Source organism: Cetorhinus maximus, chromosome 5 (genome assembly GCF_964194155.1).
Source record: "Cetorhinus maximus chromosome 5, sCetMax3.hap1.1, whole genome shotgun sequence".
NCBI classification, from domain to species: domain Eukaryota; kingdom Metazoa; phylum Chordata; class Chondrichthyes; order Lamniformes; family Cetorhinidae; genus Cetorhinus; species Cetorhinus maximus.
In genome coordinates, this window is record NC_135883.1 from 148721919 (window position 1) to 148746275 (window position 24357).

A 24357-nucleotide genomic window follows, 5' to 3' on the forward strand; every position below is an offset into this window, starting at 1 on the left:
AAAGATTCACAATTCCCTTTGAGTGAAGTAAATTCTCCTCATCTTAGTCCTAAATGATCAGCCCCTTATCCTGAGACTGTGCCCCAGTATTTTAGATTCCCCCACCAACGGATACAATCTCTCAGCATCTACCCTATCAAGCCTTTTCAGAATCTTGTAAGTTTCAATGAGATCATCTCTCATTCTTCTAAACTCCAGAGAATATACGGTCAATTTACTCAGCCTCTCATCATTGGATAACATCCTACATCCCAGGGATCAATTTGGTGAATCTTCACTGTACTGCCTCCAATGCAAATATATCCTTCCTTAAATATGGAGACCAAAACTGCACACAGAAATCCAGATGTGGTCTCACCAAAGCTCTGGATGGTTGTAGAAAGGCTCCTTTATTGCTCACCAAGGTCTAAGCCATTAATATATATCAGGAAGAGCAGGGGTCCTAACACCAACTCCTGGGAACTCCACTATAAACCTTCCTCTAGTGTGAGAAACAACCGATAACCACTATCTGTTTCCTGTCACTCAGTCTATTTCATATCCATGTTGCTACTGTCCCTCTTATTCCATGAACTCTAACTTTGTTCACAAGTCTATTGTTCAGCACTTTATCAAATGCCTTTTAAAGTCCGTGTGCACTACATCAACAGTATTACCCTCATCAACCCTTTCTCTTACCTCACCAAAAATTCAAGCAAGTTAGTTAAACATGATTTGCTCTTAATAAATCCATGCTGGCTTTCCTTAATTAACCCACATTTACCCAAGTAACTATTAATTTTGTCCCAAATTATCATTTCTATAAGCTTCCCCACCATTGAAGTTAAACTGACTGGCCCACGGCTGCTGGGCTTATCTCTAGCCCCATTTTTGAACAAGGGTGTTATATTTGCAATTCTCCAGTCCTCTGGCACCGCCCCTGAGCCTGAGGAAGGTTATGGCTAGTGCCTCTGCAATTTTCACTCTTACTTCTCTCAATATCCTTGGATGCATCTCATCTGGTCCTGGTGCCTTATCAGCTTTCAGTATGGACAGCCAATCTGCTACCTCCTACTGATCAATTTTAAACCTTCAAGTGTCTGATATACTTCCTCTTTCACCATGACCTGCACAGCACCTTCTTCCTTGGTAAAAACATGTAAATTATTAATTTAATACCTCAGCCATGCCCCCTGCTTCCATATGTAAATCCCCTTTTCTGGTTCCTAATTGGCTCCAATCCTTCTTTTACCACCTTTTTACTGTTTATATGTCTGTAGATGACTTTTGGATTCCCTTTTATGTCAGCTGCCAGTCTCTTCTCAGGCTCTCTATTTGCTTATCTTATTTGCTTTTTCAATTCCCCTCTGAAACTTCTATATTCAGCGTGGTTCTCGGTTGTGTTATCCACCTGATGTCTGTCATAAGCACAAATTTTTTCTTCATCTTAATCTCTCTTTTGCCGTACAGGTAGCTCTGTATTTGTTTACCCTACCTTTCCCCTTCGATGGAATATAACTTGACTGTGCATGATCTCTTTAAAGGTAGCCTATTATTCAGTTACAGCATTGCCTGCCAACCTTTGATTCCAATTTATCTGGGTCAGATCCATTCTTACCTCACTGGAATTTGCTTTCCCCCAGTTAATTATTTACACGGGATTGTTCCTTGTCCTTTTCTGTAGCCAACATAAATCTTATGATACAATGATCACAATCTCCTAAATGTTCTCCTGCTGACATTTGATCCATGGTCCACCTCATTCCCAAGAACCAGGTCTAGCAGTGCCTCCTTTCTTGCTGGTCTGGAAACATACTGTGGTAGAAACTTTTCCTGAACACGCACCAGGAACTCTTAGCCCTCTCTGCCCTTTACAGTACTAATATCCCAGTCTATGTTCAGTTAATTAAAGTCCCCCATTGTAACTACCCTATAATTCTTGCACCTCTCTGTAATTTCCTTGCAAATTTGTTTATCTACATCTTTCCCACTAGTTGGTGGCCTATAGACTACACTGAGCAATGTAATTGTATCTTTTTTTGTTCCTTAGCTCTAGCCAAATATATTCTGTCCTTGACTCCTCTGGAACATCCTCTCTCTCCAGCCCTGCAATGTCTTCCTTAATCAATCCTGCTACCCTCCCTCTTTCCTTCCTTTATCTTTCCAGTTCAGGAAATATTTAAAATAAATATTTAATACCCAGCCCTGCACTTCTTTGAGCCAGGTCTCCATTCTCACCACATCATCATATTTCCATGTGGCTATTTGCACCTGCAATTCACCAATCCTATTTACCACACTCTGCATTCACAGATGCAAAGGACCCTAAATTTAGATGTTATTACTTTCCAACCTTACACTGAACCCACCTAGTACCTTGCTATTTCCTACTCTGGTGGTATCTTCACTCCCAGTAGTCTTTGCACCATGATGCTCTTCTCTAGTATGACCTCGTGGTTTCCACACTGCTGCTTACTTAGTTTAAACTCTTCCCAATAGCACTAGCAAATTGTCCCACAAGGAAATTGGTCCCAGCTTTTTTTATGTGCCACCAATCTGGCCTGTACAGGTCCCACCGCCCCCAGAATTGGTCCCAGTGTTTCAGAAATCTAAAGCCCTCCTTCCGGCATGCTTTTTCCAGGAACACAATCGTCTACTTTATCCTCCTACTTTTATACTCACTTGCATGTGACACTGGGAGTAATCCAGAGATGACTAATTTAAGGTCCTGCTTGTTAATTTCCTACCTAGTTCCTAAATTCTGACTGCAGGACGACTTCCCTTTTTCTACCGATGTTATTGGTACCGATATGGATCATGACTGCTGGCTGTTCACCTTACCCCCTCAGGGTGCACTGCAGCTGCTGTGACATCCTTCATCCCAGCACCAGGGAGGCAAACTGGATTCACACCTGCAGAAACACTTGCCTGTTCCCCTACATATTGAATTTCCTCTCTCTACTACTTTTCTCGTGTCCTCATTGCCACCCTACATAGCTGAGTCTGCTATGGGTGCCATGGACTTGATTCTAGCTGCAATCCCCTGATGAACCATCATTCTCATCAGTATTCAGAAATGAATATTGGTTGGAGAATGAGATGCACTCAGGGGACTCCTGCACCACCTGCCTGTTTCTTCTCGATTGCCAGGTGGTCACCCATTCCCTCTCTTTCTGCATTCTCTTAAGCAGGACTGTGACCACAACTATAAACATATTCTCCACGAAGTTCTAAACCTTACAAATGCACTGCAGCTGATGACACTTCCTACACATATGGTTATTCAGGACACTGGAAGCGTCTTGGGAGTTCCCACATGGCACAGAATGTGCATATGGAAGGTTGGAGCTGTCCTGCCATTTCTCTAAGATAATAAAACTTACTAAAAAAGGACTCACCAGCTACTTACTTCTCTTCTGCTTATGTCACTTAAATATAGGGGAATTCACTTAAATGCTTTACGTAACCCTTATTAACTAAAAAAAACCTTTTAATTTCCCAGCTCCTTAAAATAAGGCATTCCAGGCCATCACCACCCTCTGGGTAAAAAGGTTTTTCCTCACATCCCCCCTAAACCTCCTGCCCCTCACTTTGAACTTATGCCCCCTTGTGACTGACCCTTCAACTAAGGGGAACAGTTGCTCTCTATCCACCCTGTCCATGCTCCTCATAATCTTGTACACCTCGATCAGGTTGCCCCTCAGTCTTCTCTGCTCCAACAAAAACAACCCATCTATCCAACCTCTCTTCATAACTTAAATGTTTCATCCCAGGCAACATCCTGATGAATCTCCTCTGCACCCCCTCCAGTGCAATCACATCCTTCCTATAACGTGGCGACCAGATCTGCACACAGTACTCCAGCTGTGGCCTCACTAAGGTTCTATACAACTCCAACATGACCTCCCTACTTTTGTAATCTACGCCTCAATTGATAAAGGCAAGTGTCCCATATGCCTTTTTCACCACCCCACTAACATGCCCCTCTGCCTTCAGAGATCTATGGACACACACGCCAAGGTCCCTTTGTTCCTCAGAACTTCCTAGTGTCATGCCGTTCATTGAATATTTCCTTGTCAAATTACTCCTTCCAAAGTGTATCACCTCACACTTTTCAGGGTTAAATTCCATCTGCCACTTATCTGCCCATTTGACCATCCCATCTATATCTTCCTGTAGCCCAAGACACTCAACCTCACTGTTAACCACCCGGCCAATCTTTGTGTCATTCGCAAACTTACTAATCCTACCCCCCACATAGTCATCTATGTCGTTTATATAAATGACAAATAATAGAGGACCAAGCACAGATCCCTGTGTACGCCACTGGACACTGGCTTCCAGTCACTAAAGCATCCTTCTGTCATCACCCTCTGCCTCCTACAACTAAGCCAATTTTAAATTCACCTTATCAAATTACCCTGTATCCCATGTGCATTTGGCTTCTTTAGAAGTCTCCCATATGGGACCTTGTCAAAGGCTTTGCTGAAATCCATATAAATTACATCAACTGCACTACCCTCATCTACACACCTGGTCACCTCCTCAAAAAATTCAATCAAACTTGTTACGCACGTCCCTCTGACGAAGCTATGCTGACTATCCCTGATGAAACCTTGCCTCTCCAAGTGGAGATAGATACTCTCCTTCAGAACTTTCTCCAATAGTTTCCCTACCACTGACCTGTGAGTCACTGGCCTGTAGTTCCCTGTCTTATCTCTACAACCCTTCTTAAATAGCAGAACCACATTAGCTGTTCTCCAGTCCGCTGGCACCTCTCCCGTGGCCAGAGAAGAATTAAAATTTGGGTCAGAGCCCCTGCGATCTCCTCCCTTGCCTCCCTCAGCAGTCTGGGACACAAATCATCCAGACCTGGAGATTTGTCCACTTTTAAGCCTGCTAACATCTCCAATGCCTTGCATTCCCTATACCAATTTGCTCACGAACCTTGCAGTCTCTCTCCCCAAGTTCGATACCATCATCCTCATTCTCTTAGGTGAAGATGGACGTGAAGCATTCATTCCACATTCTAGCGATGTCCTCTGGCTCTACCCATAGATTGCCCCCTTGATCCCTACTCTTTTCCTGGTTATCCTCTTCCCATTGATATATTTATAGAAAATCTTGGGATTTTCCCTACTTTTACCAGCTAGAGCTTTCTCATATCCCCTCTTTGCTCTCCTAATTGCTTTCTTAAGCTCCACCCTGCACTGTCTGTACTCCACTAATGCCTCTGCTGATTTGCTTCCCTTGTACCTGCTAAAAGCCTTTCTTTTCCTTCTCATCGTAACCTGAATATCTCTGGTCATCCATGGTTCTCTGGGCTTGTTATTCCTTCCTATCACCCTACAGGGAACATGTTGAGCGTGTACCCATTTTCTTTTTGAACACCCCCCACTGTTCCTCTGTAAATTTCCCCACAAGTAATTGTTCCCAGTCTACCTTGGCCAGATCCTGCCTTATTTTACTAAAATACACTCTCCCCCAATCCAAAACATTTTTTGCAACTTGTCGATTTCTTTGTCCATAACAAACTTAAACTGTACCATGTTGTGGTCGCTATCGCTAAAATGCTCGCCCACCACCACCTCAACCATCTGTCTGGCTTCAGTGACATACATTTATATGTAGGGGCCTGTTCTCTGCATGTTCCACCCCAGTTTCCTCTCCCAGAATGTAATATCTTCATTCTATATTTCATGATTTTTCTTGAACCGTATAACCCATCAGTCAATCATTAGGGAGCCTGAACCCGCTTGAAATAACCGTGTGGAACTTTACTCCAGCTTTAAATTTCAGGGAGCTTTTAAAAAAAAATTCACTGCACTTTACCCAATTTATCATTTAGTCTGGACAATAATTGTTGGCAAATAATTCAATCATGGATATTACCATAAGCCATTGCAATCCTGTTCTCAGCGAAGGAGGAACTGCACAATAACTTGATTGCTAATATTAATGGCCAGAGAGCAAACCTCTATTCCAGGAGACTTCCTGGCAATCCAGGAGGAGTGGCAATGCTACCTAGCTTTTGCTCTAGTGTCTAACCAGTACACCTGGCCTGTTTCCACACAGGTGAAGAGCACCACAAGCATGTTGTGTCTGTTAGATATCCAGCAAGGCCATCCCTGAAGAAAATGTACGCCCCTGCCTGTATATCAGAGATGGGGAAGAAGAAATTAGTATAAGACATGCTGATAAACGGTACAAGTGACATTTTAATTTACTGAATGTTTCTTCTTAGCTGTTTTCTTTTTAAGTGTGCCTTGTTACTGAACTGATCAAGTTAAGCTTCTCCTTCACTGGAATGCTGAGTGAGCTTTCAAATAAAATGTCATGATCACACTTGTAGAAATATTTAATTATCTGTCAAAGGGATACAAACAATGAATGAAAAACTTTATTTTTTGTTTCGGATGAAAACATTATCCACATGTATCTCAAGACAATTTTAATGTACACATTTATTATTAGATTGGATTCAAAAATTCAACAGGCTCCTTTCCTGCCTCAAAATAACTGCATTGTCATTTCCAGACAAATAAATTTGAGCCATTAGTGCATTAAAAGCTGTTTGATTTAAATTTCACATTTTATTTGTGACACACTACATGATGCAGACACAACAGCAATGGGAACATAAATATAACACCCTGTACAAGTAATTTCAAGTTTTTTTTAAATAAACTCGTCAATTAAGAGAACAGTGTAGGTTGATAATCCCATTTTGAAACCATACTTTGCTTTGTATTATTTTTACCCCAGCCATTACAGGTTTATGTTCCACCTGAATTTCCCCTCCCACAATGTAATGTCTTCATTCTATAGTTCATGATTTTTCTCGAACCTTATAACCCATCAGTCAATCATTAGGGCCTAAACCCACTTGAAATAACTGTGTGGAACTGTACGCAATTTCAGGGAGATTTAAAAAAAAAATCACTCCACTCTACCCTATTTATCATTTGGTCTGGACAATAATTGTTGGCAGATGATTCAATCATGGAAATTACCATATGCCATCGCAATCCCGTTCTCAGTGGAGGAGCTGCACAATAACTTGGTCCCTCTATCCTGTGCCCAACCACCCAATGTCCAACCTCTAATCTGGCTGACATCAGCTTGAATCTGGTGCCTCTTGGTCAATAGAGCTTGGCACTAAAACACCATCACACAGTTAGGGAGAAGGCATTTCAGTTACCACGATACTGCGGCTTGAAATCCTAAACATGGAACACCCGAGCTTTTAAGATGGAAATTAAAACAAATTTGCAGAGTCTCTTACAATCCTATCAGAACTTAGATCACACCAAATAAAATACGAATGACATCCATTCTGATCTGCTATATTTGAACATTGGTTTTGGACGGTGTTGCATTTCTTGATAATTTCTACAAATTAACTGCTGCCTGACAATACATTCTAAAAACAAAATAAATGTTCTGAAGAGCTAAAATAATTTAGCTTCCTATTCTAGTTGATTTTATTTGTAAATTGAATATTAGCTTTGATATCAGAAACAACAATAATACAGTCCCACATACTTTTTTTTAAGAAAAGTGTTCAAAACATTTGTAAAACTTTCAGTACTAAGTTTAAAAAATGTCCAAAGCAATTATATATCTTCCACCATTAGGTTTTAAAAATTAACAGATTAGGATCCACTATCCACTAAAATATTTTTTAAATTCTGTTTTTGTAGAACAATTAAATTACTTATTATTTCATTTAGGTAACAGTGTGATTTTCTTGTAGACTTAGATGTTGCCCACAAAACCGTGCCCCCATCCCCACGAATAATTAAGATAGAAAATCTACAGAAGCCATCCATAAACTTTTATTTCTAAACAATTTTCCCATTCAAATTGTGCAAAGTACACAAACAGGAGGAAATTACTATTTCCAGTTAAAATTTACATTTAATATTTTCCAAAATATCCTTAACATCTAGTACAGATTTCACAGTATAGTCAGGCACTGCACTCTCTCTGTCAAGTTTCCCATTATTGTTGTTTATCCAGATAGTTGCACAAACACCAGCATTCACCCCGCCTTCAATGTCTGTCTTTAGATTGTCACCGATCATCACGCAGGCATCAGGTTTCACTCCCAAGAGCCTGAAACATTCCTGGAAAATAGAGCGAGCTGGTTTCTGCTCCTGGTGTTCACCGCCTATAACTATCAGGTCAAAGTACTGCTCGCACTGACAAACATTAATCTTCTCCCGTTGTACTGAGGAACTCCCATTGGTTAATAAAAGCAGCTTGTAAGACTGATGCAGCTCCCTCAACATGGCCTGCACCTCATCCGGGATGTGGATGTTTTGGAGTCTTGTACTTTTCCACAGTATATAACATTCAGTAGCCAAACCCTGGTCTGGTTTATGCCCATTTGTTTCTTGTATAGCCAATTCCAAAAATAATGTGCGTTCTTCATCGATATCTATCTTGGTAGAGGAATTAGCATGCTCTTTCCCTAACTTAGTATTAAACTTCTCAATAACCAGGTCAGCAGCAGATTCTTCATAACCATGTTGCGACATCAATAAGTTCTTAACCTTTTTTTTGGGAGGAAGAAAATCAGTGTAAATTCAAACTTACAATTTTTCATATTCTAAATGATAACTTCTACACATTTCTTCATCACTCCTCAAATCAAAACTGCAAGACTTCATTTACAAACCCACTGATTACTTTCATGAATCACAATCCTTAAAGTCTATGTGGAAATGTATTATCTTTTCATTGCCCACTGAGGGTGAGCAAAGGTAATCTTTTCATCCCTGTTTGTTAGTCTGTTTATCTGTAAACAATATATTGTTATTGGGAAAATGTTAGAGTCTACTATAAAGGATGAAATAGCAGAGTATTTAGAAATGCATAATATAATCAAGTTGAGTCAGCATGGCTTCATGAAAGGGAAATCATGCCTGACAAATTTATTAGAATTCTTTGAGGTGGTAACAAGCAGGATAGATAAAGGGGAACCACTAGATGTAACATATTTGGATTTCCAAAAGGCATTCGATAAGCTACCGCACATAAGGCTACTTAATAAGATAAATGCCCATGGTGTTCGGGATAGTATATTAGCATGGATAGAGGATTGGCTAACTAATAGAAGACAGAGAGTTGGGATAAGGGGGGCATTTTCAGGGTGGAAACCTGTAACTAATGGAGTGCCACAGGAATCAGTGCTGGGACCACAATTATTTACAATATATATTAATGACATGGATGAGGGAAGGGAATGTACTATCACCAAGTTTGCGGATGACACAAAAATAGGTGGGAAGGCAAGCGGTGAGGATGACACAGAGTCTACAGAGGGAAATAGACAGGTTAAGTGAGTGGGATAAGGGGGGCATTTTCAGGGTGGAAACCTGTAACTAATGGAGTGCCACAGGAATCAGTGCTGGGACCACAATTATTTACAATTTCTATTAATGACATGGATGAGGGAAGGGAATGTACTATCACCAAGTTTGCGGGTGACACAAAAATAGGTGGGAAGGCAAGCAGTGAGGATGACACAGAGTCTACAGAGGGAAATAGACAGGTTAAGTGCGTGGGCAAAAACTTGGCAGATGGAATATAATATTAGAAAATGTGAGGTTATGTACTTTGGCAGGAAGAATAGAGGAGCCGAATATTATTTAAATGGAGAAAGACTGCAGAAAGTTGCAACACAGAGCGATCTGGGGTTCCTTGTACATGAATCACAAAAATCTAGCATACAAGTTCAGCAGGTAATAGGGGAGGCAAATGGAATGTTGGCCTTTATTTCAAAGGGAATGGAGTATACAAATAGGGAAGTCTTGCTAAAACTATACAAGGCACTAGTTAGATCGCACCTGGAATACTGTGAACAGTTTTGGTCCCCTTATCTAAGGAAAGATATACTGGCATTGGAGGCAGTCCAGAGAAGATTCACTTGGTTGAATCCAGGTATGGAGGGCTTTTCTTATGAAGAGAGCTTGAGTAGGTTGGGCCTGTACTCATTGGTGTTTAGAAGAATGAGGGACGACCTTATTGAAACATATAAGATTCTTAGGGGGCTTGACAGGGTAGATGCTGAGGTTGTTTCCCCTTGTGGGAGAGTCTAGGGCCAGAAGGCATAATCTCAGAGTAAGGGGTCGCCCATTTAAGACAGAGATGAGGAGGAATTTCTTCTCTCAGAGGGTAGTCAATCTGTGGAATTCTTTACTGCAGAGGGCTTTAGCGGCTGGGTTGTTAAGCATGTTCAAGGCTGAGATGGGCAGATTTTTAATCAGTAAGGGAATCAAGGGTTATGGGGAAAAGGCAGGAAAGTGGAGTTGAGGATTATCAGATCAGTCATAGTCTCATTGAATGGCGGAGCAAAATTGATAGGCCAAATGGCCTACTTCTGCTCCTAAGTCTTATGGTCTTATATATCTCAAAATGAATGGACAATTTCAAAGAAACGAACCCAGTTTCCTGGAATTTACAAAATCCTTTAAGGTTGGGAGATAGGGCAAACTGACCTTTTTAAAAGAATTTTGTGGGTTGTTTTATTTTGAATGTTGTTGATTCTTTAGGTATGTTGTTGATTGTCTTAGCCGATGTAGTGAAATTTGTCACAGCTGTCAAAATGTGAGCAGAGTTTTCAGAATAGGTTGTTGAATATGGATTGGCCTAAAGCTTCCCCAGTGAGATCGAACCACAGAAAAGTTATGGCACAGAAAGAGGCCATTCACCCTATCGTGTCTGCACCAGCGTAAAAAGAGGAAAAAAAGAAACTAGCCGCTTATTTTCAAATCACTTTCCAGCACCTGGTCCGTAGCCTTGCAGGTTACAGCACTTCAGGTGCGGCTCCAGGAATGTTTTAAATGAGTTGAGTGTTTCAGCCCCAACCAGCAATTCAGACAGTGAATTCCAAATGCCCACCACCCTCTGGGTGAAAAAGATTTTCTTCATGTCCCCTCTAATCCTTCTATCAATCATCTTAAATACCCCTGGTAATTGACCCCTCTGTTAGGGAAAACAGGTCTTTTCGGTCTACCCTAAATAGACCAATTTTGTACACCTCAATTAGGTCACTCCTCAGCCTCCTGTGTTCGAAGGAAAAAAACCCTAGCGTATTCAATCTTTTTTCATAGCTGCAATTTTCAAGCCCTGGCAGCATTCTTGTAAATCTCCTCTGCATCTCTCCAGAGCAATTATGTCCTTCCTGTAATGTAGTGACCAGAACTATACACAAAATTTTAGCTGTGGCCTAACCAGCATTTTATACAATTCCATCAATACAACTGTGCTTTTGTATTCAATACCTCAGCCAATAAAGGAAAGCATTCCATATGCTTTCTTTACCATCTTATCCACTGTCCTGCCATCTTCGGGGACCTGTGGATATGTATTCCAAGATCTCTCATTTCATCAACTCCTCTCAATATCCTCCCATTTATTGAACATAAGAAATAGGAGTAGGCCATTCAGCCCCTCAAGCCTGCCCTGCCATTCAATAAGATCATGGCTGATCGGCCCTAGGCATCAACTCCTTTTTTTGTGCCAGCTCCTCAGAGACCTCAACTCCCCGATATTTCAAAAATCTATCTACCTCCTCTTTAAATACTCTCAGTGATCTAGCCTCCACAACTCTCTGGGGTAGAGAATTCCAGACATTCACTACCCTCTGAGAGAAGAAATTCCTTCACAACTCAAGTTTTAAATGAGTGTTTCCTTATTCTGTAACTATGTCCCCTAGTTTGAGATTCCCCCACTTGTGGAAACATCTTCTCAACATCTGCCCTGTCAAGCTCCCTTAGAATCTTCTACGCTTCAATAAGATCACCCCTCATTCTTCTAAACTCTAATGAATAAAGACCTAACCTGTTTAGCCATTCTTGATAAGTCAACCCCTTCATCCCAGGAATCAGCCTAGTGAATCTCTTTTAAGCTGCCTCCAATGCCAGTATATCCTTTCTTAAATACAAGGACCAAAACTGTACACAGTACTCTAGGTGCGGCCTCACCTACACCCTGTACAGTTGTAACAAGACTTCCCTATTTTTAAACTCCAACTCCTTAGCAATACAGGCCAGAATTCCATTTGCTTTCTTAATCACTTGCTGCACCTGCATGCTAACTTTTTGTGTTTCATGCTCAAGAACTCCCAGATTCCTCTGTGCTGCACTTTTTTGGAGTCTCTCTCCATTTAAATGATAGTCTGCTTTTGATTCTTCCTACCAAAGTGCATGACCCCACACTTTCCTACTTTAAACTATCTGCCAAGTTTTTGTCCACTCACTCAACCTATCTATATCCCCTTGCAAATTCCTTATTTACTCATCAGAACATGCCCTCCCACCTATTTTTGTATCATCAACAAATTTGGATACATTACTCTCTGCCCTCTCCTCCAAGTCATTATAGATAGCAAATAATTGAAGCCCTAGGACTGATCCTTGTGGCACTCCACAAGTTTCGTCTTTCCAACCTGAAAAAAACCCATTAATCCCGACTCTCTTGTCTTCTGTGTGTTAATCAATCCTCAATCCATGCTAATACATTACCCCAATACCACAAGGTCCTATCTTGTGCAATAGCCTTTTATGTGGCACCTTATTGAATGCTTTCTGGAAATCCAAATACACAACATCTACCGTTCCCCTTTATCAACTCTGCTTGTTATATCCTCAAAGAACTCTAGCACATTTGTCAAACACGATTTCCCTTTCACAAAGTCATGTTGACTCTGTTTGATTGCGTTAAGCTGTTCTAAACGTCCTGCTATTTCTTCCTTAATAATGGGACTCTAGCATTTTCCCAAGGACAGATGTTAGGCTGACTGGCCTATAGTTTCCTGCTTTTTGTCTCCCTCCCTTCTTGATTTCCCAATACGCTGGGACCCTCCCGGGATCCAATGAGTTCTGGAATATTCCAACCAATGCCTCCACTATATCTGTAGCCACTTCCTTTAAAACCCCGCTCTGTATCATGGTGCTGTGGTCATTCACTCATCCTCCTTACAGCCTGTACCCTCGTCCACACCGGGAGCAAGAAACGTCCTACCTATTGGACAAGGGCACTGGCTGAGGCTCCTCCAAAGCTAAATCCTGGATCCCTATACCTGCCTCATTCGCAGTCATGCCCTCCTTCCCTGACTACGGCCCAGATTTGACGTCATTAATCTAAGGGGTGTGACTGTTTCCTGAAACAGTGTCCAGGTAATTCTCCCCCTCCCTGAAGTGTCGCAGTGTCCGCAGCTTGGACCCCAGCTCATCAACTCTGAGCTGAAGTTCCTCGAGCAGCCAACACTTGTTGCAGTTGTGGTAACTGTGGATCGCACCGGTGTCCACCAGCACCCACATGCTACAGCTGCAACACATCACCTGCCCAGCCATCTCTATTCAATTTAAATAACTAATTTGGATGTTAAATATTTTAAAAGTGAATTTCTTAACTGTACTCTTTAGCTGTAATAGCCGCTCCTGATTTAAACTACTTGGCCAATCAAAAGAGACACGGAAGAGATACCTACCAATCACCTACCTGTTTTCCTTTGACGTCACACTTCAGCTCTGACAAGTAGAAGCAGGTTGAAGGGGCTCTCTGCTGCCAGTTTTTATCTCCCACCACTGCTGCTCTTCTAAGCAGGTCCGCTCTCCGTGTGTTGGGCTTCCCTCTCTGCCACCCATTTTCATCTCTCATCGCTGCTGCCCTTCTCACGCAGGTCCACTCTACGTGTGCTGGGTCTCCCTCCCTGCCGCCGGTTTTTATCTCCCACCGCCGCTGCCCTTCTCACACAAGTCTGCTCTCCCTGTGCTGGGTCTCCCTCTCTGATGCCGGTTTTTATCTCTTCCCGCCGATGTCCTTCTCAGACAGGTCCACTCTCCCATGTGTTGGGCCTCTCTCTCTGCTGCCAGTTATCTCCTGCCACTGCTGCCCTTCTCACGCAGGTCCGCTCTCCTCTCAGTGCTGCTGACTGCCCAGTCCCAGGGTCCTCCTTTCACACTCTCCTCCTTGAGTATTCCCTTGCTTTGTTTGCCCTCCCCAATTGCATCACCTCACACTTCTCTGCATTGAATTTCATTTTCCACTTTTCTGCCCACTCAAGCAAACCATTGATATCATTCTGGAGACAACAGCTATCCTCTTCATTATCAACTACAAAGCCAATCTTTGTGTCATCTGTAAATTTCCCAATCATGCCTCCCACATTTAAGTCCAAATCATTAATGTACACAAAAACAGCAAGGGCCCCAACACTAAGCCCTGTGGAATGTCACTGGAAACCGCTTTCCATTTACAAAAACATCCATCGGCCATTACCCTTAGTTTCCTGCTGTTGATACAATTTTGAACCCAACTTCCCTGTTTCCCATGGGGTTTCACTTTTTTGATCAGTCTGCCATGTAGGACCTTATCAAATGCCTTACTAAAATCCATGTAGACAACATCCATTACACTATCCTTATTAACCCTCCTTGTTGCTAACTTAATCAACTTTTTTGCGGAAGACAGACACGATCTTCCCCTAAAATCATGCTGACTCTCCCTGACCAATCCATGCCTAAGTGAGTTTATGCTCTGTCTCAGAATTGATTCCAATAATTTTCCCACCACTGAAGTCAGACTGACCAGCCTTTAATTATCTGGCCTATCCCTTGCACTCTTTTTAAATAATGGTACAATGTTTACAGACCTCCAATCCTAAAATACCTCACACCTGTATCTAGTGAGGATTGGAAAATGATCCTCAGAGCACCTGCTCTTTCCTCCCTGGGTGCCTTTAACAGCCTGGGATACAATTTAACTAGTCCTGGTGATTTATCCACCTTCAAGGATGTCAGTCTCTCCAGTACTTCCTCTCTCATTATGGTTACTGTACCTAGTATTTCATACTTCTCCTCTTTAACAAGAATGTCTGCATCATCCCTGTCCTTAGTGAAGACAGAGACAAAGTACTCATTGAGTACCCTGCCCACATCTTCTGCATCAGTGCATAAGTTACCATGTACATCTCTGATAGGCCCTACCCTTTCCTTAGTTATTCTCTTGCTCTTAATGTACAGGTAAAACATCTTTAGGTTTTCTTTGCTTTTACCTGTCAATATTTTTCATATCCTCTCTTTGCTTCCTTAATTTCCTTTTTTATTTCACCCGGTACTTTCTACACTCCGCTAGGCTTCCTACAGTATTAAGCTTTTTGTGACTGTCATAAGTTTTCTTTTTCTGCTTTATCTTACCCTGAATGTTCCTGGATAACCAGGGCCTCTAAGATTTGGCAGTACCACCCTTTTTCTTTGTGGGGACATGTCTACACTGTGCCCGTAGAATCTCGCTTTTGAATGCCTCCCACTGATTTGACACTGTTTTCCCTTCTAGTAGCTGTATCCAGTCCACTTTCGCCAATTCACCTCTCAGCTTTGTAAAATTTGTCTTCCCCCAATTTAGAACTTTTACCCCTGTTCTATCTTCATCTTTTTCCATAATGATGCTTAATCTAACTGTATTACGGTCACTATCTCCAAAATGATCCCGCACTGCTACTTCATGCATGTGCCCAGCTTCATTTCCTAAGACTAAATCTAGAATTGCGCCTCTTCTCATTGGGCTTGTTACATGGTGGCTAAAAATTTTTCTTGAATGGAGTTCAAGAATTTTACACCCTTCACACTTTTTGTATCCCAATTGATATTAGAGCAGTTGAAGTCTCCAACAATTACTGCCCTATTGTTTCTGCACTCAGAAATTTGCCTACATATTTGCTCTTCCAACTCCCTTCCACTATTTGGGGGTCTATAGTACACTCCTAGCAGTGTGGCTGCCCCATTATTTCTGAGCTCAGCTTACATGGCCTCATTTGATGTTTCATTTAGTATATCATCCCTCCTCACAGCTGTAATTCATTCTTTAGCCAATGATGCTACAGCCCCACCTTTTTCACCCCTCTCTCTATCCTGCCTGAAAACTCTATGACCAGGGATGTTGAGCTGCTATTTTTGCCTCTCTTTAAGCCAAGTTTCCATTATAGCGACGATATTATTCTGCCATGTATCTATCTAGGCAGGATGAGGAAGGAGGCTCTGCATAGTCAGTAAGAGGGTAACTAAAAGGAAGCAGAAAGTTGGCATAAATGGGTCTTTTTCTGGTTGACAGGATGTGATGAGTGGTGTGTCACAGGGATCAGTGCTGGGGCCTCAAACTTTTACAATTTATATAACTGACTTGGGTGAAGGGACCAAAGGAATGGTTGCTAAATTTGCTGACGACACAAAGATAGATAGGAAAGTAAATTGTGAAGAGGTTGGAAGGAAGCTACAAAGTGACATAGGTAGGTTAAACGAGTGGGCAAAGATCCGGCAAGTGCTGTAGAATGTGGGCAAATGTGAAATCGTTCATTTTGGCAGGAAGAATTAAAAAAAAGCTTATTATCCAAATAGTGAGAGATTGCAGAACTCTGAGATTCAGAGTGATCTGGGTGTCCTAGTGTATGGATCACAAAAGGTTAGTATGCAGGTACAGCAAGTAATTAGGAAAGCTAATAGAATATCATTTATTGTGAGGGGAATTGATTACAAAAGAAGGGAGGTTATGCTTCAGTTGTACAGGGCATTGGTGAGACCACATCTGGGTTATTGTGTACAATGAGGTCTCCTTATTTAAAGAAAGATGTAAATGCGTTAGAAGCAGTTCAGAGAAGGTTTACTAGATTAATACCAGGAATGGGCGGGTTGTCTTATGAGGAAAGGCTGGACAGGTTAGGCTTGTATCCACTGGAATTTATAAGAGTAAGAGGCGACTTAATTGAAACCTTTAAGATCCCGAGGGGTCTTGACACGGTGGATGTGGAGAGGATGTTTCCTCTTGTGGGAGAATTTAGAACTAGGGGTCACTGTTTAAAAATAAGGGGTTGCTCATGTAAGACAGAGATGAGGAGAAATTTTTTCTCTCAGAGGGTTGTGAATATTTGGAACACCCTTCCTCAAAAAGTGGTGGAAGCAGAGTCTTTGAACATTTTTAAGGCAGAACTAGATAGATTCTTGATTAACAAGGGGGTGAAAGGTTATCGGGGTAGGCAGGTATGTAGGGTTGAAGTTACATTCAGATCAGCCATGATCTTATTGAATGGTGGAGCAGGCTCGAGGGGCTGTGTGGCCTACTCCTAATTTGTATGTATCCGTGTCCTCAACTCCTCGGCTTTATTTGCTATTCTTCTTGCATTTACATATATATCTCTTAATACTGCCAAATTCCAATGCTGTACACTTATTAACCTGTGTTTCTTCAGAATCATTCACTAATTTTCCAACTCCCATTCCCTGCTCTGAATTTGCCCTCAGGTTCCCAATCCCCTGCCAATCTAGTTTAAACCCCCTTCCCAACGGCGCTAGCAAATCTCCCTATGAGGATATTCATCCCAGTCCTGTTCAGGTGTAGACGGTCTGGCTTGTACAGGTTCCACCTTGCCCAGAACCGGTCCCAATGCTTCAGAAAACTGATACCTTCCCTCCTATACCAGCTTTCCAGCCACATGTTCAATCACTCAATTCTCCTATTGCTATGCTTACTAGCACATGGGACTGGGTGTGATCATGAGATTACTGCTTTAGAGGTCGTGCTTTTTTTTATCTCCTTCCTAGTACCCCAAAATCTGCTTTCAGGACCTCATCCCCTCTTCTACCTAAGTCATTGGTACCAACATAGATCATGACCTCTGGCTGATCACTTTGCCCCAGAAGAATTGCCTGCAGCTGCTCCATGACATCCATGACCTGGCACCAGGGAAGCAACACACCATCCTGGAGTCATGTCTATAGCCACAGAAATGCCTACTATTCCTCTAATGGATCCCCTATTACTACTGCTCTTCCTTTCTTCTTCCTCTCCTCCTATACAGCAGAGCCACCTGTGGTGCCACAAGTTTGGTTCTGACTGCACTCCTCTGAGTAACCAAAGCCCTTGCTGAATCCAAATGGAAAACTAATTGGTGAGCAAGACCCTAGGGGACTCCTGCACTACCTGCCTAGTTCTCTTGGATTGCCTGGTGGTCACCCATTCCCTTTCTGCTACCAGGCTCCTAAGCTGTGGTATGACCACCTCTCTGAATATGCTATCCACATAGCTCTCAGCCTTGTGGATGTGCCAGTGATTCTAGCTGCCACTCGAGTCTGAAACCCAGAGCTCAAGTTTCTGCAGCTGGTGACACTTCCTGTGGTCATCTAGGACACCAGTAGTGTTCACGATTTCACACACTATACAGGACTCGCATTCCACACTGCCAAGTTATCCTGACATGGCTTCAATTTACTTCCTTATGTTTACTTTATTTTACTTTGGTTTACTTACAGTACTTTATTTTACCTGGCCTTGACTTAACTTTACTTCCCTATTGCTTGTGATTCTTACTTAAATCTAAGTAGCTACTTCTTTTAAAATGAATGCACATTTCTAACTTTCAGCTACTTAAACACACTCCCTAACAGCAGTTTCTCACCAACCAATGAACTTATGTTTCTCCTGTGCTGTCACTCTTGATTTTTTTCAATTTTAGCCCTCTTGTGCAGCGTTTCAACTCCTGGTTGCCTAGAGGCCGAGAAAGATAGAAAAAGGAAAAAAGAGCACCTCCCTCCCCTCCTCACCAAACCCCCTTACTCAACAAACTCACAATAAGTAAACTCAGTACCAGCTGCAATCCATGCCTCTGCACTTAACCTCTCTTACTTATATTACTGAGATTCAGATGAGTCTACTATCTGAAAGCTCTTGATAAAAATATTTCTTTTTTCAGTTTTGTATTTACAGGACATCAACTAAGCAGGGAAAAGCCTCAAGGGAGAGCTGTATAATTGTAATAATGTTGAGTTAACACACCTTGGCAGAGGTGTGCATTCTATGGTGTGCCCTCTTCACTTGTATATAATGTATTCCCAATTTTTACATAAAAGATTTAACTGAAAAGATCAACTATTTACCTAATAGGAAGATTCCCCCTAACCCTGAAAGGCTGCTTAACAATGGAGAGCAATCCAAGAATGCTCCCTGACTGCAGGACAGCTTGCCACCAGCTGGGAATGCAGCAGCTTTACACCCTGCTTGTTCAGTTTCCTTGCCATCAATTGCAGAAGTGGTTTTAGCAGCTGCATCCAGAAGACAGTGCAACTTTCACCAAATATAAACACTAGGACAGCATGCTGTTTGAGACAGGATCAGCCAGAACATATGGTGGCCGACAGACCAAATAACTGAAGTTTTCCACCTTTTTGTAAAAGGTACCAGAAAGAATTCAGAACACCAAAGAAAGAAAACCAAAAAAAATCAAATGTGAAATCAAACCTAATTGAATATTTTGAAGAGGTGACTAAAGTAGAAGTGAAGGAAATGCCTATGGATGTTGATTATATGGACTTCCAGAAGGCATTTAATAAAGTCCTTCATGAGAGATTGTTAGCTAAAGTTGAAGCCTATGGAACTGAAGGCAAATCATTAAGCCGGTTAGAAAACAGCTAGAAGACAAAGAGAGTAGAGATAATGGGCAGGTACAATAATTGACAGGATGTGATTAGTGGATTTCTGCAAGGATCTGTGTTGGAGCCATTCTGGGCAACACACCTTAGGTATAATATATTGGGCTTGGAGGGAATGCAATAAAGCTTTACTAGAATGAAATCTAGACTCCAAGGGTTCAATTATCAGGAAAGATTACACAAAATAGGACTGCATTCGCTGGAGTTTCAAAGATTAAGCAGTGATGTGATTGTAGTTTTTAAGATATTAAGAGGAACAGAAAGGGTAGATAAAGAGGGCCAACCCAGACATAACAGGCTGAATGGCCTCCTTCTGTTCTGTAACCGTTCTAGGATTCTACGAGAAACTTTTTGTACTGGTTGAAGAGTCTAGGACTAGGGACATAATCTAAAAATTAGAGTCGGACCCTTCAGGGGTGAAATTGAGAAACACTTTTTTTGCACAAAGGGTGTTAGAAGCTTGGAACTCTCTTCTGCAACAATTGTTGCTAGATCATTTATAAATCTGAAATCCAAGATTGATAGATTTCTGTTATCCAATAGTGTTAAGGGATATGATGCAAGGATGGATATAAAGAGTTAGTTCCCAGATTTGCCATGGTTTCATTGAATGGGGACTAAATGGCCTACTCCTGTTCCTAAGTTCCTACTGGAATACAGAGTATCATAAAAATCTTTGGGGGTCACCACTGACCAGTTGAATAGACCCCCCATATCAATAGTACGGTCATAATGCAGAGGCTGATTTTTCATTTGTTCACGGGATGTGGGTGTCGCTGGCAAGGGCAGCATTTATTGCCCAACCCTGATTGCCCTTGCAAAGGTGGTGATGAGCCACTTTCATGAACCATTACAGTTTGTGTGGTGTAGCTAGGTAACGGGGGTTCCAGGATGCCAACCCAGTGACAATGAAGGAACAGTGATTTATTTCCAAATCAGGATGGTGTGTGGCTTAGAGAGGACCTTGAAAGTGGTGGCGTTTTGACGCACCTGTGGTAAGGGGTAGGTGGTAAGAGGTTGTGGGTTCGGAAGGTTTTTAAAAATTCTTTCATGGGATTTGAGCATCGCTGGCAAGACCAGCATTTGTTACCCATCCCTGGTTGCCCTTGAGGCGGTGGTGCTGAGCTGCCTTCTTAAACGGTTGCAGTCTGTATGGTATAGGCACACCCACCTGCTGTTAGGAAGGGAATTCCAGGTTTTTGACCCAGGTCTTGGTCTTGATATTACGAGGAGTGAATTGGACAGACTTAGTGACATCACTGTGTGATGCTGGGAGCCTCAGGAGGAGGCAGAGATGGATCATCCACTCAACACTTCTGGGTGGAGGTGGATGGTTATAAACACTTCAGCCCTGTCTTCTGCACCCATGTGCTGGGATCTGCCATTATTGCCACATCTGGATGTGGCAGGATTGCAGAGATTTTACCTGATCAGCTGATTTTGGCTTTGCTTAGCTGTCCACAGCATGCTGCTTCTGCTGTTTATCATGTGTTGTAGCTTCACCAGATTGCCACCTCATTTTTAGATACAATTGGTCCTGTTCCTTGCATGGTCCCCTAACAGTTTCAGTGTGGCTCAGCTGGTAGCACTCACATCTGTGTCAGAAAGTTATGAGTTCAAGTCAGACTCCAGGTCTTGAAATCAAGGCTGACACTCCAATGTGGTACTGAAGGAGTGCTGCGCTGTTGGAGGTGCTATCTTTCAGATGAAATAGCGAGCTGAGGCCCTGTCTGCTTTGCCAACTGAATGTAAAATATCCCATGGCATTCTTCAAAGACGGGGAATTATTCAACCAACATTACAAAAACAGATCATCTGGTCATTATCAGATTGCTGTTTGTGGGAGCTTGTTGTGCAAATTGGCTTCCATGTTTCATACAACAGTGACCACACATCAAAATAAAGTGCTTCGTTGGCAGTAAACTGCTTTAGCACATCTGGTTGTCATGAAAGACTCCATATAAATGCAATAATTTCTTTATTTTCTTTCGTAAACTCATGAACCAGGGCTGGTTCCCTACCTCGATGGTAATGGTAGAGTGAGGGATACGCTAGGTGTTGAGGTTACAGATTGTGGTTGAGTACAATTCTGTTGCTGCTGATGGCCCACTGCACCACATGGACGCCCAGTTTTGATATGCTAGATCTGAATCTATCCCATTCAGCACTGTGATACTGCCAAACATGATAGAGAACGTCCTCGTTGTGAAGGCCGGACTTTGTCTCCTCAAGGATTGCGTGGCGGTCACTACTATCATGGACATATGCACCTGTGAAAGGTAGAGTGGCGAGGACAAGGTTAAGGAGGATTTTCCCTCCTGTTGATTTTCTCACTACCTGCCACCAACACAGACTGGGAGATATGTCCTTCAGGACTCAGCCAGCTCAGTCAGCAGTGATGCTGCTAAGCCACTCTTGGTGATGCACATTGAGGTCCCTCACCCAAAGTTCACTCCGTGCCTTTGCTACCTTCAGCTTCTTCCAAGTGTTGTTCAACATGGAGGAATACTGAGGGAGGGTGGTAGGTGGTAATCAGCATTATTTTCTGCTAATGCCTGCTTGGGTCAGTAAAGAGACAACAGAACTCCAAGTTGTTCTGCATTATCCCTTCTACAGTCCTCAATTCCTCAATACCCATCCTCTCTATTGGTCAACCAATATTCACTAAAGTCCACTGATTCCACAGCTATATTGACTACAGCTTCTAATAGCTTGCTTCTTGTAATGAGTCTATTCCACTCTGTCACTGTTGCATTTATTCTGATGATGACATCTTTAATAACAGCTCTTCTGATATGTCTTCCTTTCTCCCAAAGCAAGGACTCCTCCCACCATGACTGACAGGGCCCTCGACCACGTCCGTTCCATTTCCTGTACATCTGCTCTTACCCCTTCCCACTTCCCAGTACCACAACAGTATTCTCCTTGTGCTCACTTCCTATGAGCCTCTGCATTCAATGGATCATCCTCTGCCATTTTTGCTACCTCCAACGTGGTAGCATCACCCAAGCACATCTAACCCTCTCCTCTCCTTTCAGTATTCCAAAGGGATTGTTCTCTCATGACACCCTCTCCCATGGCACCTTTCCATGCAAGTGCAGGAGATGCAACATCCCTAAACATTCCTTCCAAGTGTAACAATGATTTACTTGTACTTACTTCAGTTCTATTCACTGCTCACAATGCAGTCTCCTCTACAATGGGGGAACTAAACAGAGACTGGGTGACTTCTGTTCAATCTGCAAGTGTGACGTTGAGCTTCCAGTTACTTGCCATTTTAATTTTTCACCCCACTCCCACTCTGCCCATAGCCTCTTACAGTGTTTCAATGAAGCTCAATGTAAGCTTGAGGAAAAGCACCTCATATTTTAATTTAGCACTTCCAGGCTCAACATTGAGTTCAACAATATTAGATCATAACCTTTATCCTGGCTTTCAGATAGCAGCTGTTTGTGATGATTCTGCTATTCCTAAATACAGCTCCTCTAAATCCATCTTTTGTTTCTTTACTTGTCTCTTTTTGCCTTCTACCATCAGTTCTGTTATCATTTAATCTTTCCTGTCTTCCATGCTACCACAGACGTTCTCCTTTGTCCTCTCCCATTTTCCTGCCTGGTTTAAAAACTGTTACAACTTTAAACACTCTCAGTTCTGGCGAAGGGTCTTCAACATAAAAAAAGGTAACTGTTTCCCTCTCCAGTGATGGTGCATGACCTGATGAATATTTACATTTTGTTTTTTGCTTCATTATTTCCAGCATCCACAGTATTTTACTGTTGCAATGAAAAAGTGTGTCCGCTTTGGGGGGGGGCGGTGGGGAGCAAAACTAGGGGCCACCAATACAGGATAGTCTGCAAAAAATCAAGTGGGGAATTCAGGAGAAACTTCTTTACTCAGAGGGTGGCAAGAATGTGGAACTTGTTTTTATTCTTTCATGGGACTTGGGCGTTGCTGGCTATGCCAGCATTTTTATTGCCCATCCCTAGTTGCCCTTGAGTAGGTGGTGGTTAGCCATCTTCTTGAACTGCTGTGGTCCATGCAGTTTAGGTACAGCCTCAGTGCTGTTTTTGGCTACTACAGGGAGCAGTTGAGGTCGTTGATATTGATGCATTTAAGGGGAAGCTTGATAAGAAGGGAACAGAGGATTATACTTATAGATCTAGCTGTATCAGGAGGAAAATGGACCGGTTGAGCCGAATGGCCTGTTTTATGCAGTATAGTTTATGCAACTGTAGGTAATGAGCAAGACTGCAAGTCGATCCATCTTTCCCTCCCTCATTTCAATGGCTGATCTTTTTTTTTTGAATGGTATCCCCATTAACTCGTTACCTGCCGTTCCGCTTGTCTCCCTGCCCCGGCCGTGTCGATCAGGGTGTTGTCCAAGTCGAACAACAACGCACGGATCCCAACTGCGGTTCCCGCAGCGGCCATCGCACCGGCAGCCGTGCCACAGCTCGTAAACTCGGAAACGAGCACGTTCGGCGCACGGCCGTTGGCTCGAAGGGGAGCGCGCTCGTCGCACAACCACTGACGCAGAGAGGAGCGCGCTCGACGCATCGCCGTTGATTCGGACAGGAGCGCGCTCGGCGGTTGGCTCGGAGGGAAGCGCGTGTTGGTTGGTGCGCTCGGCCGCGTGCTCTTTTGGTTCGGTGAGTTTTTTTTTAACATGTACATGGGGAACACTTAAAAACTCTTCTGCATCCGATGCACCAATCGATCGAGGTACTGAACTGAAATTTTCGTGTGGGGATGGAAATGTCCTGGGAACTCACGACCACCTGAGTATTTCCAGCCAGTTGTCTTCTCAGTTTTTTGGAGAGCTGCTTCTATTCGGCAGAATGGTTTCTGTGGAGCTCAAGAGTTAAGGATAAATTCCTTTTCCCGTCCA

General features: G+C 42.6%; 1 protein-coding gene across 1 annotated transcript; it reads right to left on the reverse strand.

Moving 5' to 3' along the window:
* Positions 1 to 6321: 6321 nt before the first annotated feature.
* On the reverse strand, positions 6322 to 23942 carry nanp (N-acetylneuraminic acid phosphatase). The gene is made up of 2 exons (XM_078542677.1): positions 23799 to 23942; positions 6322 to 8537 (listed from the first exon to the last, which is right to left on the reverse strand). Exons 1-2 carry the CDS (start codon positions 23898 to 23900, stop codon positions 7887 to 7889), a joined length of 753 nt encoding a protein of 250 aa, XP_078398803.1. The 5' UTR covers positions 23901 to 23942; the 3' UTR covers positions 6322 to 7886.
* Positions 23943 to 24357: the final 415 nt, after the last annotated feature.